This window comes from Sciurus vulgaris (assembly GCF_902686455.1).
Source record: "Sciurus vulgaris genome assembly, chromosome: 6".
Taxonomy (NCBI): Eukaryota; Metazoa; Chordata; class Mammalia; order Rodentia; family Sciuridae; genus Sciurus; species Sciurus vulgaris.
Genome location: NC_136466.1, coordinates 31,710,035 through 31,724,300, shown reverse-complemented (window position 1 = coordinate 31,724,300; position 14,266 = coordinate 31,710,035). Strand labels below are relative to the sequence as shown.

Here is a 14,266-nt window from a genome sequence, read left to right as displayed (position 1 = left end):
AGGGTATGTGACCAGGCATCAAAGTCAGCCAGCTCCCATGGACTGATCAGTCACATGGCCCTGTCCTGTCCCAAAAGATGCTGGAAAACTCTCTCTCTCTCTCTCTCTCTCTCTCTCTCTCTCTCTCTCTCTCTCTCTCTCTCTCTCTCTCTCTCTCTCTCTTTCTCTCCACCCCCCCTTACTTTGGCTTCTCCCTACTGACAGGTTCTGGGAGGTTCTAGAGATCTGGAGGAATTTATGTAATTCTGAGTAACTAGCAGAAGATAACTTTTCACATCCTTTTCCCCTAAAGTCACCAAAGTAACAGGGAGTTAAGATGCTTTGTTCCTTTGCAAATATCTTAAGCAGAGGTATTTCCATCATCTTTGGGAATAGACTTGGTGGGGTATGGGACACATGTAGACCGGCCGGCCACCTGAGAGAGGCCTCTTCAGGTGTGGGCATAGGTTAGGGAGGGGAGTTGGCACATGGCTCAGAGACAGCCACACACCCTGCTGACCAAGAGGCCCCAGGCTTTCCACTTGCTGACCCCTTGCTCCTTCCAGTTGTTGCTTCTGCTGCCTGCCCACCATAGCAGTGCAGGGCACCCTGGGACAGTGATACCTGTGGACGCTGAGTTCATCTCCAACTTCCCATGCTGTGCACACAGAGTCACAGTGGCATATAGTTTTCCAAAAGCCAAAAAGACTTATTGACCAGAGGAGGCAAAATGGAGCCCCAGAGCTCAGAGGGATGCCCAGGTAACACTGCCCCTGCACCAACCCCTCCTGCAAACAAGGAAAACACTATGCCAGCCATGGGCAACCCCAGAGCAGGACGCAAGTGTTCCTGGGCACATGGGGAGGGCTCTACTAAGAGAGGGCAGCCAGGCTCTGCAGGAGCCAAGGGCTCTTAACTAGGGACAGGCCTTGGGTCTCTGTTTTCCCTTCCCATCTAACATTTGGCTTCCCTACTAAGATATGGGCTCCAGCTTAGCCAGCACAAGGCCCACTTTGCTTGCCAGTATATTCCCACTGTATCCTGGCACATACTAGGTGCTCAATAAACAATTGCCAAGTAAGAACTGATCATTCACTCACATAAAACTACTTATTAAGTCCCACCTGTGTGCCAGGCATTATGTTAAGTATTGGGGATACAAATAAGTAAAACAGATCTAGTCCCTGACTTTTTGCCAGTAACAAGGATGTCTCCCATTTGGTCAGGAGACATTGGACACTTACATTCTGTCCCTACTCACCAACTTCACAGTGTGGCCCTGGTCACAGGGATGACACCAGATCAATAGAGTTTGTCACACAGGTGCTACACCTCCTTTGGTGGCTCCCAGATCTGTGGAGCACAACTTGTTAACTAAACTGTAATAAAGGTTGAAGTAACACCCAGCAACCTAAATCAACTGAAAAAGTAAATTACCCACAGACCTTCAGGTAATTAGCTAATAAGTTTATTGCCATCTCCAAAATGAGGCCATCAAGAGGAACTATGACAACAACCGAAAAAATTGAAAGTGATTATGCGTAAAGAAACAGGAAATTTTGGATACAGACAAGTGCCCTCTGGAGTGACTTTGGAGCAAGTCTGGCTTGTCCAAAGCCACCCATGTGGGCTGGTGGCACTTTGGTGCTCAAAGCATGCATGTCAAAATCACACGCGTTAAGATAACCTCTTCTCGGCCGTCCACCCGTGAAGTTGCAGAAGATATTTGAAAGGATTCTAGAATGGCAGTTCTCTGATGAAGAGAACAGAGGAGGAAAAAGACACACAGTCCTGATTTCAACCCCCAGCACCACAAAGCAGCAACAGGAACAGAAGCGCACAATCCTGTTCCCAAACACTGTCCCCCAAGGACAGCCTGAGAATTTCCACTCTGTAAACACCAATTGCAGTCACACTGTCCCAACTTCATAGTGTGGCCCTGATCACACAGTTTAACAGAGTTCATCACATAGGCGTATACCTTCTTTGGTGGCTCTCAGGTCACATAAAGTATTCATTTCAGGAAAAGCACTGTGAGTAGAAGCTGCAACTCCACAGCAGTGTCTCAGCGCCTGGTCTGGGGGGGTCTCCTTGCAAATTGTGCTAATTCTGAAGCAGGACCCTGAGCCTAAGTTTGCCCTTCAAGGCTATGTCAAAAAATATCGATGTGCAGGCAGGTTGACTGAGCTTTTGACAGGGTCTTTTCACCAAGAGCATCATTTGAAAAATGGCAAATGTCCGGGTAGAAATGTGTTCCATTAGTACATCTCTGACATAAGAAAACTAACACCAACTTGACAAGAATTTGAGAAATTTAATTTCTATAGCTACGAAGCACCAGAATCCTGTTTGAGTGGGTGCTGATGGGTTTATGAGTGTCTCATCGAGTTCAAGTCATTGTGAGAAATAGCGCCTGAGATTAAGGGGAAGCTGTAATAGGGACTAAAACCCAGTTATCCAGTGACTGAAATGGTACGGCCTTCTGCTTTCAGGAAAGATGTTTGCTGGCCTGCTTATGGTAGACGCACTAGTCCCTGCAGCCGCCCCTTCTCTCCAAGCTCCAAGTGTGCAAGGAGGAAGTGAGGACTGGTTCTAAAACACCTCATATCTGGAAAACCAAGGGTGACGACTGCTCTGGCAACGGGGCTAGTGAGGGGTCTCAACCTCTGGCCCACTATGTTGTTCAGTTCTCTGTTGCTGAGACAGAATACCTAAGAAAGTCAACTTACAGGAGGAAAGGTTTATTTTAGTTAATGGTTGCAGAGGCTTCCTTCTATGGTTATTTGGGCCTATAGTGAAGCAAAACATCATGGTGAAAGAGCATGGTAGAGGAAAACTGCTCATCTTGTGGTGGCCTGGAAGCCCAAAGAAAGAGAGGAAGGGGCTGGAACAAAATATGCCCTTCAAAGGCACATCCCAGTGACCTACATCCTCCAGCGAGGCCCCACCTCCTGAAGTGTCTACCACCTCCCAAGAGGCCATAAAGCTATGGATCCACCAATGGACAAATCTATTGATGAGGTCAGAGCCCTCATGACCCAATCACTCCCAATGCCACCAATGCCAAAGGCCTGACCCATAGTGAGACAGGTCCCAACTTCCTCACCTTCCTCCAGTCCCCTACTCACCAAGCAGCTCTCCGATGCCAGTTCTTACAGCAGGGGCATCTGTCTCCCTGTGGGCACAGAGCTCTGCCCAGCAGAGTCAGACAAACTCCCCAGTGGTTTTGAACAAGTTTTGAACTCCACCCCAGCCCTTTCCTACCCAAAACACCAACCCCTTTATATGGGCACATTCTCACCCCAGATCTAGCATCTGCTTCTGGTCAACACCCACCTCCTCTCCCCACCCACCCCCATTATGCTAAGTACAAGGCAGATCTTGCTGCTTGGTCTTCTAGAGACCCTGGGAAGTTCCTTCCTTGATGGCCTATAAGACCACCAAGGTGGGATGTGGGACCCCCTGGGAGCAGCAGAGGCACACAGGAACTCAAAAGGCCCTGATGAGCAGGCTCCCTGGAGAGCTGCTGGTAGCTTCTGCACCTTCCTTCTGGTGACTCAGCTCCCTACAGCAGAGCTGGCCTGAGACTTATCTGGTGCCCTGCCCTGCAATTGTGCAGGGGACAGGAGCGAGGGTCAGTGGGCATGGTCACTGCACACGGATGGAGTACCAGCCCCACTAGATCCAGGCCCTTCCCCATCATGATATGAAGCTCACCAGGACGGCAGGGCCCTTCAGCTGGTCTCACCAAGCCCTCCCTGTGAAAGCTGCCCCCACCCTGTGCAGAAAGGACAGGGTGGAGCGAGGCTGCCATACTTGAACCAGGGCTCACTTGTGATAGGTTTCATTGTCCCAACAGAATCATCCACCTATTCCCTGATCACACACATCCAGGCTTCTTTGTCATGGGGACAGAGGGAAGAGAAGAGGCCCTCTCTGCATCCCTGTGGTGGTTGTAAGGTGTTGATCTGCCCAACACACACTTTCTGTCAGATGCTTGACCCCATCCCAACCACCCAGTCCCACCCCTGGGATGGTTACACAGCCCAGGCCTGGTGGGTCGATCTTGCTATTCCACTCACCTGCTCTCAGTGACATTCTAAGGAAGAATGCAGGAGTCACATCTAGCCAGAGTCCCCCCCCCCCGCCCCATGCTGTTTTACAGAGCTCACAGGAAATATGTGGTTGCTTTCTGTGGATCCCACATGTGAGTGTGGGGGCACCATTGGGCATCTTGCAACCATACTGTGACCACCACTAGTGAGGGCCAGGGATACCTGCAGGCCCTTCTGACCCATAGATCTCCCATTATGGCAACTAAGACCATCCTCCTTGTTGGTTTGGGGTTTCCCCCCCGGGTAAGTTACTTGAGCATTTCTGAGAGCTTCTGTTACTTATGCTTGAATCAGTCCTCATAATTTCTCTAGGACCCTCTCTTTCAATATCTGCCACCCAATATCTGTCTAAACATTTCCTTATGCTAAGGCTTCAGGGTCTCAGAATCATCCCACAGATCCTTTGCACTGAGGCCAAGGGAGTGAGCAGCTGGGAATGGACAAGTGGAAGGTGCCAAGTAGACACAGCCTGACGTCCCAAAATGCAATGAGATGGGGACCCACTGGTACCTAATGCTGGAAGGCTGGGGCAAGATCAGGGACTGCTCTGAACTCTACCTGGTGAGTCTATGGACCTTAGAAAGCCACTGATGACTTTTGAGCAGGGCTGTGGCAAGAGGTGACAGGAGACACAGGAAACAGGCAAATGGAGGAGTGGTCACACAGGAGAGAGATGAATATCTGGGATGGAGAGGAGGAGGAACTTTCAGTAGGTGACACAAGGGCATTTTTGGCCTCCATTGGTGCCTCTGCTTGAGGTGTCACTCTTACAACCGTGGATAAAGAGCAGAGGCAGGTGACACTTAGGGGCAGAATGGGCACCTGCAGGACATCCACTCAGAATCATCAGTTCAGAGATGCAAAACCTAACAGCAGCGTGGGCGGGCTCCAGAGCCTCCTAGCCAACCCCTCATTTTCTCCGTGTCTACATTGAGGTCCAGAGATAGGAAGGGACCTGCTCAAGGTCACTCAGCTCGTAGCAGCAGAACCAAAGCTGGAGGCCAGAATCCTGTCCTGCTGCTTGAGCCTCAGTCCCTGGTGCCCTCCTGTTTGTTGCTCTCCCTGGAAATCACGCTGGGAGCTCGGTGAGTCGTGGTCTTGCCACTCGCTGGGAAACAGGGCCTGCTCGGGGAGGGCCGTTGAACAGTAAATAACAGGGAGAGTGGAAGGAGAGGGTTCAGTAGCCACAAATCTCTTCAGAATTTTAAAAGGAGCTAGGGAATATTGACACAAATTAAATCCAATAAAACATTCATTTAATTAAACTTTAAATGATCCAAATATTTGCTGTTTGGTTAATATTTGTGTAGCTGACAGGAGTGGAATTACGATGGTTCTGTCAGTACGCACGCATTCTAATTTTGCATGAGTTTTTTCCTGCACGAAGCAAATGTCTTCGTACATACAAATGACGGGGAATGTAATCAGGGAGCGTGTGGCAACCAGCTACCCCTACTGAAGGACTCGAGGGACAGGAAGGCTTCCAGCTCCCACTTGAATCTGTTTGCTTGTTTGTTTTAGGCCCATATTCCAGACTCCTCCAGAATCCTCTCTAAACCTGTTTGAAAGCTGTTTTGGGGGCCATGTGAAGAAAGGGATCCTACACTTCACCTGGGTCCTATATCGAGGGTCCATGCTTGCAGCCCCAGAACCCCCACCCATCCTCCACTTCCAGCTACCCAGACCCTCTTCCATCTCGAAAGGCAGTTGTTCTCAGGTCTGAGTCCCACAGAACCCCCTGGGATGCTCACCCAACCCGCTGAGAGTCTGTAGCAGCCAAAAAGCAGAAAGGCAGGACACCTGGTCAAGTGATAGCAGGTGGTTTAGGAGCCACACCTGAGAGGTAGAGCTCTAGGGCCCAGAGGAAGCCCCGCCTCCTCCAAGGGCCCCCTCTGTCCTCCCAATTGGTCCTTCCCTTCTCCTCTGAGGGAGCTCAGGTACAGAGAAAGTGTAGGATCCTTTTGAAACTAACCTGACTTCTTCACAAGCTCCGCCCACCCCTCCCCCACCTTCTCCCCCACCTCCTGAGAAGGATGCAGCTAAATGCTCACTTCACTGGACAGCCTAGTCCAAGTGACCATTTCAACAATCCCTGTAGGTAACGCTCTGTATAAGAAAAATGCATCTCCATGTGCTCACCTCCAGGCTGCCCTCTAGGCTGGCTTCTGGGGGAGCAGGGAAACAACTCTGCTGTCCTCTGCTGCCTCCAGTTCCCACTCCAGGACTTCTAGGTCTCCAAGTCTGGGGACACTCAGGCTATGCTCTGCCCTGGGTATGCTGTTGGTCTGAGTCACAGCCTGGAGCCAGGATGCTGCTCCCTGCTCAAGCTGGGCTTCCCACAGCCCCCACCCGCCCCTGCTGCCATGAGCACCTCTTAAGGCTCAGGACACTGGTCTGGCACCCAGTGAGGTCTGTGAGTGCAGAGGTCCAGGGCCCCAGGTGTTCTGGTTCACAGGTGGGTGGGGAGCAAGCTATGGGGGAAGGGGGCGGCTTCCTTCTAGAGCCCCCCCTTAAATCTCCTCCCCTACCCACCCACAAACCCCTTATTAGTCCCACAATTCTCTGGGACATGAAGGGCATTCCATACCCCTTCTGGCTTCTGGAGCACAGAGCCTGACCATCCTTCAGTGAGAAAGGGATACCTCTCCACTCAAGAACTCTGGATTCTCTGCCCCAGAGTTGGCGGCAGCTGAACAATTTCAGCAAATTCTTTTTCTCCTCACCCCGTATCTCCAAAGCCTGTTTCTTGCTACAGAGTGTCCAGTGCCTTCTCTCTCCTGCCCTGAGCAATAAGCCTCATGATTCAGAGGTGGGAGGGCAGCAAGCAGGACATGATTTAAGAGGGAACTTGAAATGTATCACTTTAATGTTTGTGAAATATTATGCCAGTTGCGTCTGCATCCATCACTCGGTGTTTTATCTTTTTTCATGCGGCTCCTTCACCGGGTGTCACATTTTTCCTGTGTGGGATCACCCCCTCCCCACCGGCCTCTTGGTTCTTTTGCTCCCTTTATTTCCATTTTCTCTATTGTTCATCCATTCATGCAGTAAGCACTGATGAAGCACCTAGTGGACCTCTTGCTCATCTTCGTGGACCCAGGGTTGGGCCACTAAACATTGGTGGGTGAGGGAAGGACTTTGCTGCCCTGAACCTGAGCTTAGGCACCTGCTTTCAGCTCACTGCTCTGCAGTGCGGTGGACCTGCAGGCCTGCAGCTCTTCTCTCCTCCCCTTGCCGCACACGCTGGCAAGAGCTGAGCCCAAATGTACCACCAGCAGTGGTCCTGCTGCCTGGGCCCAGCTCACAAGTAGCCCACTGAGTTACAGAGCTCAGCTCCTAACTTGTGCTTTGTCCCAGAGTTTTTAGAGGACACACCCATCAGGATCACCTGTGTCCCAATTAAGTAGTTAAGAGTGAACAGAGGTCCCAGCATTTTGGCCAACATCAAAGAATACGCACAGACCCCCCAAAACCAATCTGCCTCTCTAAGTTCATGCCACCTCTGATTGCTGGGTGGGCAGCATTTGGAGGAAGAGAGAGGGATCCAGTCCTATCAGTGGGTTGTGACTTTCCGGAAGCCTGATCTCATTTTTGCATTTGAACAATCCAAGCTTGATTAAGTTTTCATAAATTTTGAAACTTTTAAAAAGCAAATGATGGCAGGGAAATATTTCAGACACTTCCCATTTGTCTGAGGAATGATCGACCTTAATGCCAGTTATTGAATATGAAATGGCAAGAATTAATAATTTGGTCAGCCTGAAGTATACTTCAAAAAATTAAAGGCCACAGTGCATGGTCACAGAACAGAAATCCCAATCCAAGTTCGGCGAAACTTCAGACAGAAACAGACTTTCAAAGGTCAGCCAGTTCATTCCCCAGACTTCAGACAGTGCAACCTTTAAATTGCCCTCAGATGGACGAGATATCTGTCGGCTCACCCAGCAGACCTTGACTGCCCTTAGCAAGGCACAGATTTCATTAGGCCAGGGGAGCTCTAAGCAGTGCACCCCACAGCTGGCACCCTGGTCTCTGTGTGATGGCCCTATGATCCTGGCTGCCAGAATTCTTGGATCCACTCACAAATCCATGGCCCAGATGGTACCCTTGCACATTGGCTGGTTCCTGACCTGTTTTGACTCGCATAACCTTTTTGGCATAAGTTGTGACTGTTCTTCCAAAAAAAGTGCCCATCTGTACATTTACTCAGAACATTATAAACCTTTGTCAGGGGGCCTTGAAGCCGTCCTGGGCCCCTGCCCCTAGGTAAACCCATGGCCATTTGCCTTGGGTTAAGATTCCACACTTCCGGCCTCTACCTAACCATCTTCTCCTTTCCCTCTGCAGAAGTGGTTCAGCTCAGCCTTGCCCCAGAGGACAGAGTCAGTGTGACCACAGTGACGGTGGGACTGAGCACAGTTCTAACCTGTGCTATTCGTGGAGACCTGAGGCCACCAATTGTCTGGAAGCGCAACGGGCTCACCCTAAACTTTCTGGACTTGGAAGACATCAATGTAAGCCACCTGGCACTTATTCTAAGCTCAAGGGTACTTCCCAGGAAAGTCAACTGTGCAGCACACCATGTGACAGTGGCAGGCCAGAGGGTTTCTGTTGAACATCCCACATCTGGTACCTTTCAGGCCTATTGTCAGCCTGAAGGTATCAGAAGATCCAAGTCCCAGAAAAAATAGAATGAATGGCAGCCATCAACCTGGTTAAGGAAAGGGGCACTGAATGGGGGAGGAACAGCAGACTGGTCAGGAGGCCCCAGGGAGCCTACATTAGCAAAGGCCTGGAGGAAGCCCTGAGAATGGGCTGTGGAGAGGAGTGGGCTCTGTGGCCTGCTCATATCCCTCAGAGAGATGGGCCACAAGCCAACCAGAGAACAAAGTCAAGCAGGGGGCTCTGGAGCAGGTGGCTGGGGGACTTCAGGGGAGGCTCTGGGCCAGACAAGTGGGTAGGGTGTGGACAGCTGGGTGCAGGGAGAAGGGTTGTCCCTGTAAAGGGCAGAGGTGAGCCATGGGGCTGGAGGGCAGGTGCCAGGTGAGAAGGTAGAGGGAAATCAGGCCAGGCCAGAGGAAGTCTGCTTCAGAAAACTTCCTTGCTGGGCAAGGAAACGAGGGTTGATGACTTCAGTGGTATTTTTTGGCAGAAGAGAGCAGCTGAAACCACTCAGCCTAACTTGACCAATGCTTCTAGACTCTGTGAAACCAGTCAGCTGAGGTGGGGGTCGCTGCATCTCTCATATAGACTTTGTTACTCGGTAATTCCTTAACCTACTGATCCTTGGTGAATTGATCTATAAGAAAAGCAGCATTATCAGTACCTCCCTTCCACTGAACTTGAAGAAGTGGAATAATTCAAGTGTATTTATTGGTCTAGGTTTGGCACATGGGTGATGTGACTTCCCAGAAGTTCATGGGAAAGTACAGTGATGTCACCCATGTAGTGAGCTTCCAGGACAGCTGATGAGTGTTGGATGAAAATAATAGGAATACAATTTTCAGGCAGAAGAGGGGGCTGCGCTGGTCTCCTTGACTCAGAAGAGCTCACCTGGACCACAGTGAGATGCTCGTGGATGAGTCATAGGTTCCTTCTAAAATCTGTAAGGAAGTCGGGTATGGACTCAGTCAGAGGGAGCCAACATGAGCTGGGTGGCCCCATGATTTGGATTAGCACAAAGAACTAAGGGGTGTCCCAAAAGGAGTCTAATTTAGGCTCCTTATATGGAACACCATTCCAGTCATGAACCTTGCCCCACAATGGAGTGAGCCGCCCTGGAGCCAGTGAGCATCCCATCCCTAGGGCCATGCAACATCATGCAGGGACTGCAGTCAGCAGTGCTGCCAGCCACAAGGGATCAGCTAATTCCCATGACCTTGAAGGTCTTTCCGATGCTGAAGTTGCTATGTGGGGACCGAGGTCCCACATGAGTTGTTGTGGAACCACCAAAGTTGGGCCTGAGACTCTCTAGATCCCTTTGGTTGCACCCTGGAGATCACGGGGGAAGCAGATGGAAAGATATCACCCTTCTATAAAGTCCCTCCTGGTCAAAGCTGGCCAGGGAGTATCCTTTCCCTGCCCTTGTCACACTGGACAGGGTTGTTTCTTGTAATATCCCCCCCATGGCATGCAGCCATCTCTGATTGTCAGGGCAGCTCAACCTGGTAAAGGTTTATAGACAGATGCTGGGTGGGCAGAGTCCTTCGTCCACTAGGCCTGAGATAAGTGGGGCTTGAAAGAAAGTTTGGTGTCCTATTTATAAGAGAGAGAGAGAGAGAGAGAGAGTGTTGGGGTGTGTGAGTTTGGGTATGCAGAATCTCTAGGTGAGGTGCAGCTTTTAAATGCATTTGGCCAGTTGTAATTGATTCAGTACTAGGACAGGGCCACCTGTGACTGTCAGAGTGTCCATGTGCATTACTTGGTGCTCTATTTAAAGACATCAGAAATAAAGGCTGAGGCAAAACTCCTCTTAATGTACTTGCCACAGTTAATTAAATTACTGTGAGTGTTTTTCCCCTCCCTCCAACTTGCCTCCAGCACCAACTCAATTGCATTTCTACTTTTCACAATAAGGTTAGCAATTTGGATAATTGTGGGTACAACCAAAGATTAATGGTCCCTCGTTACCTCCCAGGAAACACTTGCTACTTATGGTTGAATCAGTAGCCTGCAAATGCGCAGGAGCCCTGCACTTCTCAGAAATACCCATGCGGGGGTGCAGGGCTGCACCTGCCCCACAGGAGTCCTCACCTGACATGCGCAGGCATACATAGACCATACTACATGTGCCTCCCCCTGCCTCAGGGAGAGAGGCTGTGCAGCCTGCTAAGAAGGGGCCCAGGTTCTGGAGTCAAAGGAGCCTGGGCTTAAGTCTCAGCTCTGCCACTTACTAGTTGAGTAACCTCAGAGAGAGCTCTTGACCTCTCTTAGCCTCGATTTCCTCATCTGTGAAATAGGGATAGATAGCAGCACCTGACTCATAGGATTATAGTAAGGATAAAGTGAGAAGATACATGTGGAGTTTTTAGCATATAATATTCCATAAGCACTATATCACTCTGATTATCATTATTACTATTATTATCATCATAATTAAAACTGTGGCTGCTGCTGCTAAACAACATTTGCAACACCTTGTAGCCTGAGTCCCCATGAGCCAGCAGCAACCCAGGGAGGCTCCCCAGTCAAGCAGATGTAGCCCTGGTGGACCTTTGTGGCTTATAGTCAGGGATGATGGTAACACCATCTGTTAGCCTTGATTCATCCAGGGAGAGAGACAGTGATCAGCCACCTCCAACAAATCCAGAGAAACCTGGGGGCAGTTGTTGGACTTCTCTGAGCCTATGGAGAAATGAAGGTCATGGTGTCTCCTTGATTGGGAATTCTCATACTGAATATGCACAGGAAGCACCCAGCTCAGTGCCTGGCACCTAGAAGGTATTCATAAGTGACAGCCCCACCTGGGACAGTGAAAGGAGTAGCCCTAGGAGGAAATCAGGCTGAAGAGGACTAGAGCCAGGGTCCTCAAGAATCCTGGGGTATTTCTGAAGCAAAAATTAGTTAGGGGAGCCTATCATCTCAGTGGCTTGTGAGGCTGAGACAGAAGGATCCCAAGTTCAAGGCCAGCCTCTGCAATTTAGAGAAAGTCTGTCTCAAAATAAAAAATAAGAAAGACTGGGGATGTGGCTCAGTGGTCAAGTGTCCCTGTGTTCAATCCCAGGTACAAAAAAAAAAAAAATCAGGGGAAAACAGCCCAGGAGGGCAACTGGTGGAGTAGAGATTCCAGGATTGATGGGACCCCTAGAGTCCCTTAGCCTGTGGTATCTCCCAGTGAGAGATGAAAAACAGTCACCAGCGTTGTTATTACTGACTGGCACACAAGCACAACTACAAACCAGGGAGCAGATCAGTCTTCAGAACCCGAGGCAGAGAGATTAGAGAGCACAAAGAGGTGTGGGCCTCCTTTCTTTGTCATTTGTATGAGACATCTTGATTGGCAACAAAATATTAATCACTTTTTCACTACTCCCTTAATGAGATGCTTTCATGGGCAACAAAATATTAATTTGTCTTGTCTTATCTGTTAAGAATTCTGGTAATGAATTCAGTCACAGAGCTATTACAGAATGCCATCCTAATGACACATGTAATTAAACTTTTCTGACTTGCAAACATCAAAGATGCCTTGAGCATTGGAATAATATTTGATCAGAAAGTAAATGGACCCCTCTCGCCCAGAGCAAGTGAGAAGGCTCTGCTGGCATTCTGCAGTGAGCAACACTGGTGTCAGAAGCACTTAGGAGTCACCTGATCCTGTGTTGCCTGTCCAGATGGTGAAGACAGGGAGTCGTCCTTTGGATTGATTCACTTACTAAATGCTGCAGGACCACAGAGCAAAAACACTGTCCCCAGCCTCCAGTGGGGCCACCCTTCCATAAACCCCTGGGGGGAAAAGGAGCTGTTCCAGCTGGGACCTCAGAACATGAAGGGCCTGATTGTCACATAAAAAGTCGAGGTTGCCAGGCACAATGGCCCTTGCCTGTAATCACAGAGGCTTGGGAGGCTGAGGCAGGAGGATCACAAGTTTGAGGACAGCCTGGGCAACTTTGCAAAACCCTATCTCAAAATAAATTAAAAAAAAGAAAAAAAAAAAAAAAAGCAAAAGGGTGTAGCTCACTGATAAAGCACCCCTGGGTTCAATTCCTAGTACTATCAAAAAACAAAAAAAAACAGAGGTCTTGGTTGTTTCCCTGTGGCCGAAGGGTGTCTGTCACAGATTCTTGATCAGAGAACGGCATGGTCAAATGTGAATGCTACAGGAGTCCCAAGCCTCTTCCAGCATAAGATTAAACATGCCTCCAAGAAGGATTCTAAATAACTTGGGACCCAGAAATGAGGGGAGCCCCACTGGTGCTCTTGGGTCATCCTTTTCTAACTTCCCCCATGGCACCAGGAGGGAAGCAAGTCAGCTCCAGCTGAAGTTCCCCTGAGTCAAGACTCAGGTCACAGGGAGAAGTCCAGTCTGGATCTGGCGTGCCTAGGCAGGATGCCTGAGTCACGTGTTGCAGGAGGCTTCCACTTCATCCTGCCCAGCTCGCACAGAGCACAGACCAACCTTAGGGTCTCACAGAGCAAAGTCCCCGAAGACGGGCACTTCTGGCAGAGGCAGCAACCCAGGCAATGAATTGCAGCGTCTCACAGTGGCACTCAGGGTTATGACACCACCTTCTCTTCCTTGATGAGAAATCAATAGTGTCTGCTCACACAGCTTGTTTCCCAGAGCTGACAAAGTGCAGCCTGTAATTTGTTTACTTCCTGGCCAACTCTTGGCTTCTTTATTGATGCAGCTATGGGTCTGGACATGCTTCCACTTGCTTGTTCCCCCCACCACACCTCAGTCCTCAAGAAACCATGGCCACTGTCCCCACCCCAGGGCCTAAGATGGAGTGACCACCAACGGCACCCTGAGCTCTGCCTATCCTGAACTTGGGCCAGGCTGCCTTTCAGGAGTGTCTAACAGAGCAAAAGGCCTCAGTCCCCAGCCCCAGCCATGGAACCCTCTCTCCGTGGGCACCAGAAACCAGTGGCCATGTTGTGTTGGCCTGCAAGCCCTTCTCTGCTCAATGTCACAGCCCTATGTTGGGAAGAGACATATGCTGCCAGTGACAGGCATCTTCTGGTTAGAGCCCATGACGAGGCGCTTATCCTCCGGGAGAACTCTCCGGGCACACCTCTGTCTTAGGAAGAAGGGAGATGTCTACTACTGTAGGTATCCAATCAGAAATGGGACCTGCACCTTTAGGTACTCTCCCAACCCTGGGGTTACACAGATCTGGGGTAAGGAAGGTACTTTGGAGTCTGTGGGACAGGCAAACCCCACACATCTCAAGCGTGCATCTTACTTTCTCACCTGGACCACAGAGAAGAACAATACCTCACTCTTCCCCTTCCAACCACATTTTCTGGGAGTACAAAGTCAGGCTTTGGGGACTGGGGAAGGGCCCTGTCTCAGAGGCAGATCCACAGGCTCCTCTTCCTACTCAGTCCCAGCATCAGGTTCTGTGCTGGTCACTTCCCAGCATCGCTTCATCCCTTACCACGAATCAACAAGGCAGGTGGAGCTAAGGAACTCAGAGGAGTGGATGAGTTTGCCCAGGGGCCTGCAGCCA

At 50.1% G+C, this 14,266-nt stretch overlaps 1 protein-coding gene across 1 annotated transcript in view; it reads left to right on the top strand.

The window, feature by feature from the left end:
- FSTL4 (follistatin like 4) overlaps nucleotides 1-14,266 on the top strand; it is a 399,917-nt gene that overhangs the window by 334,732 nt on the left and 50,919 nt on the right. The window contains exon 6 of the mRNA XM_079144143.1: nucleotides 8,442-8,608. Coding sequence (XP_079000269.1) covers nucleotides 8,442-8,608 — 167 coding nt within the window. The remainder of the gene's footprint in view (nucleotides 1-8,441; nucleotides 8,609-14,266) is intronic.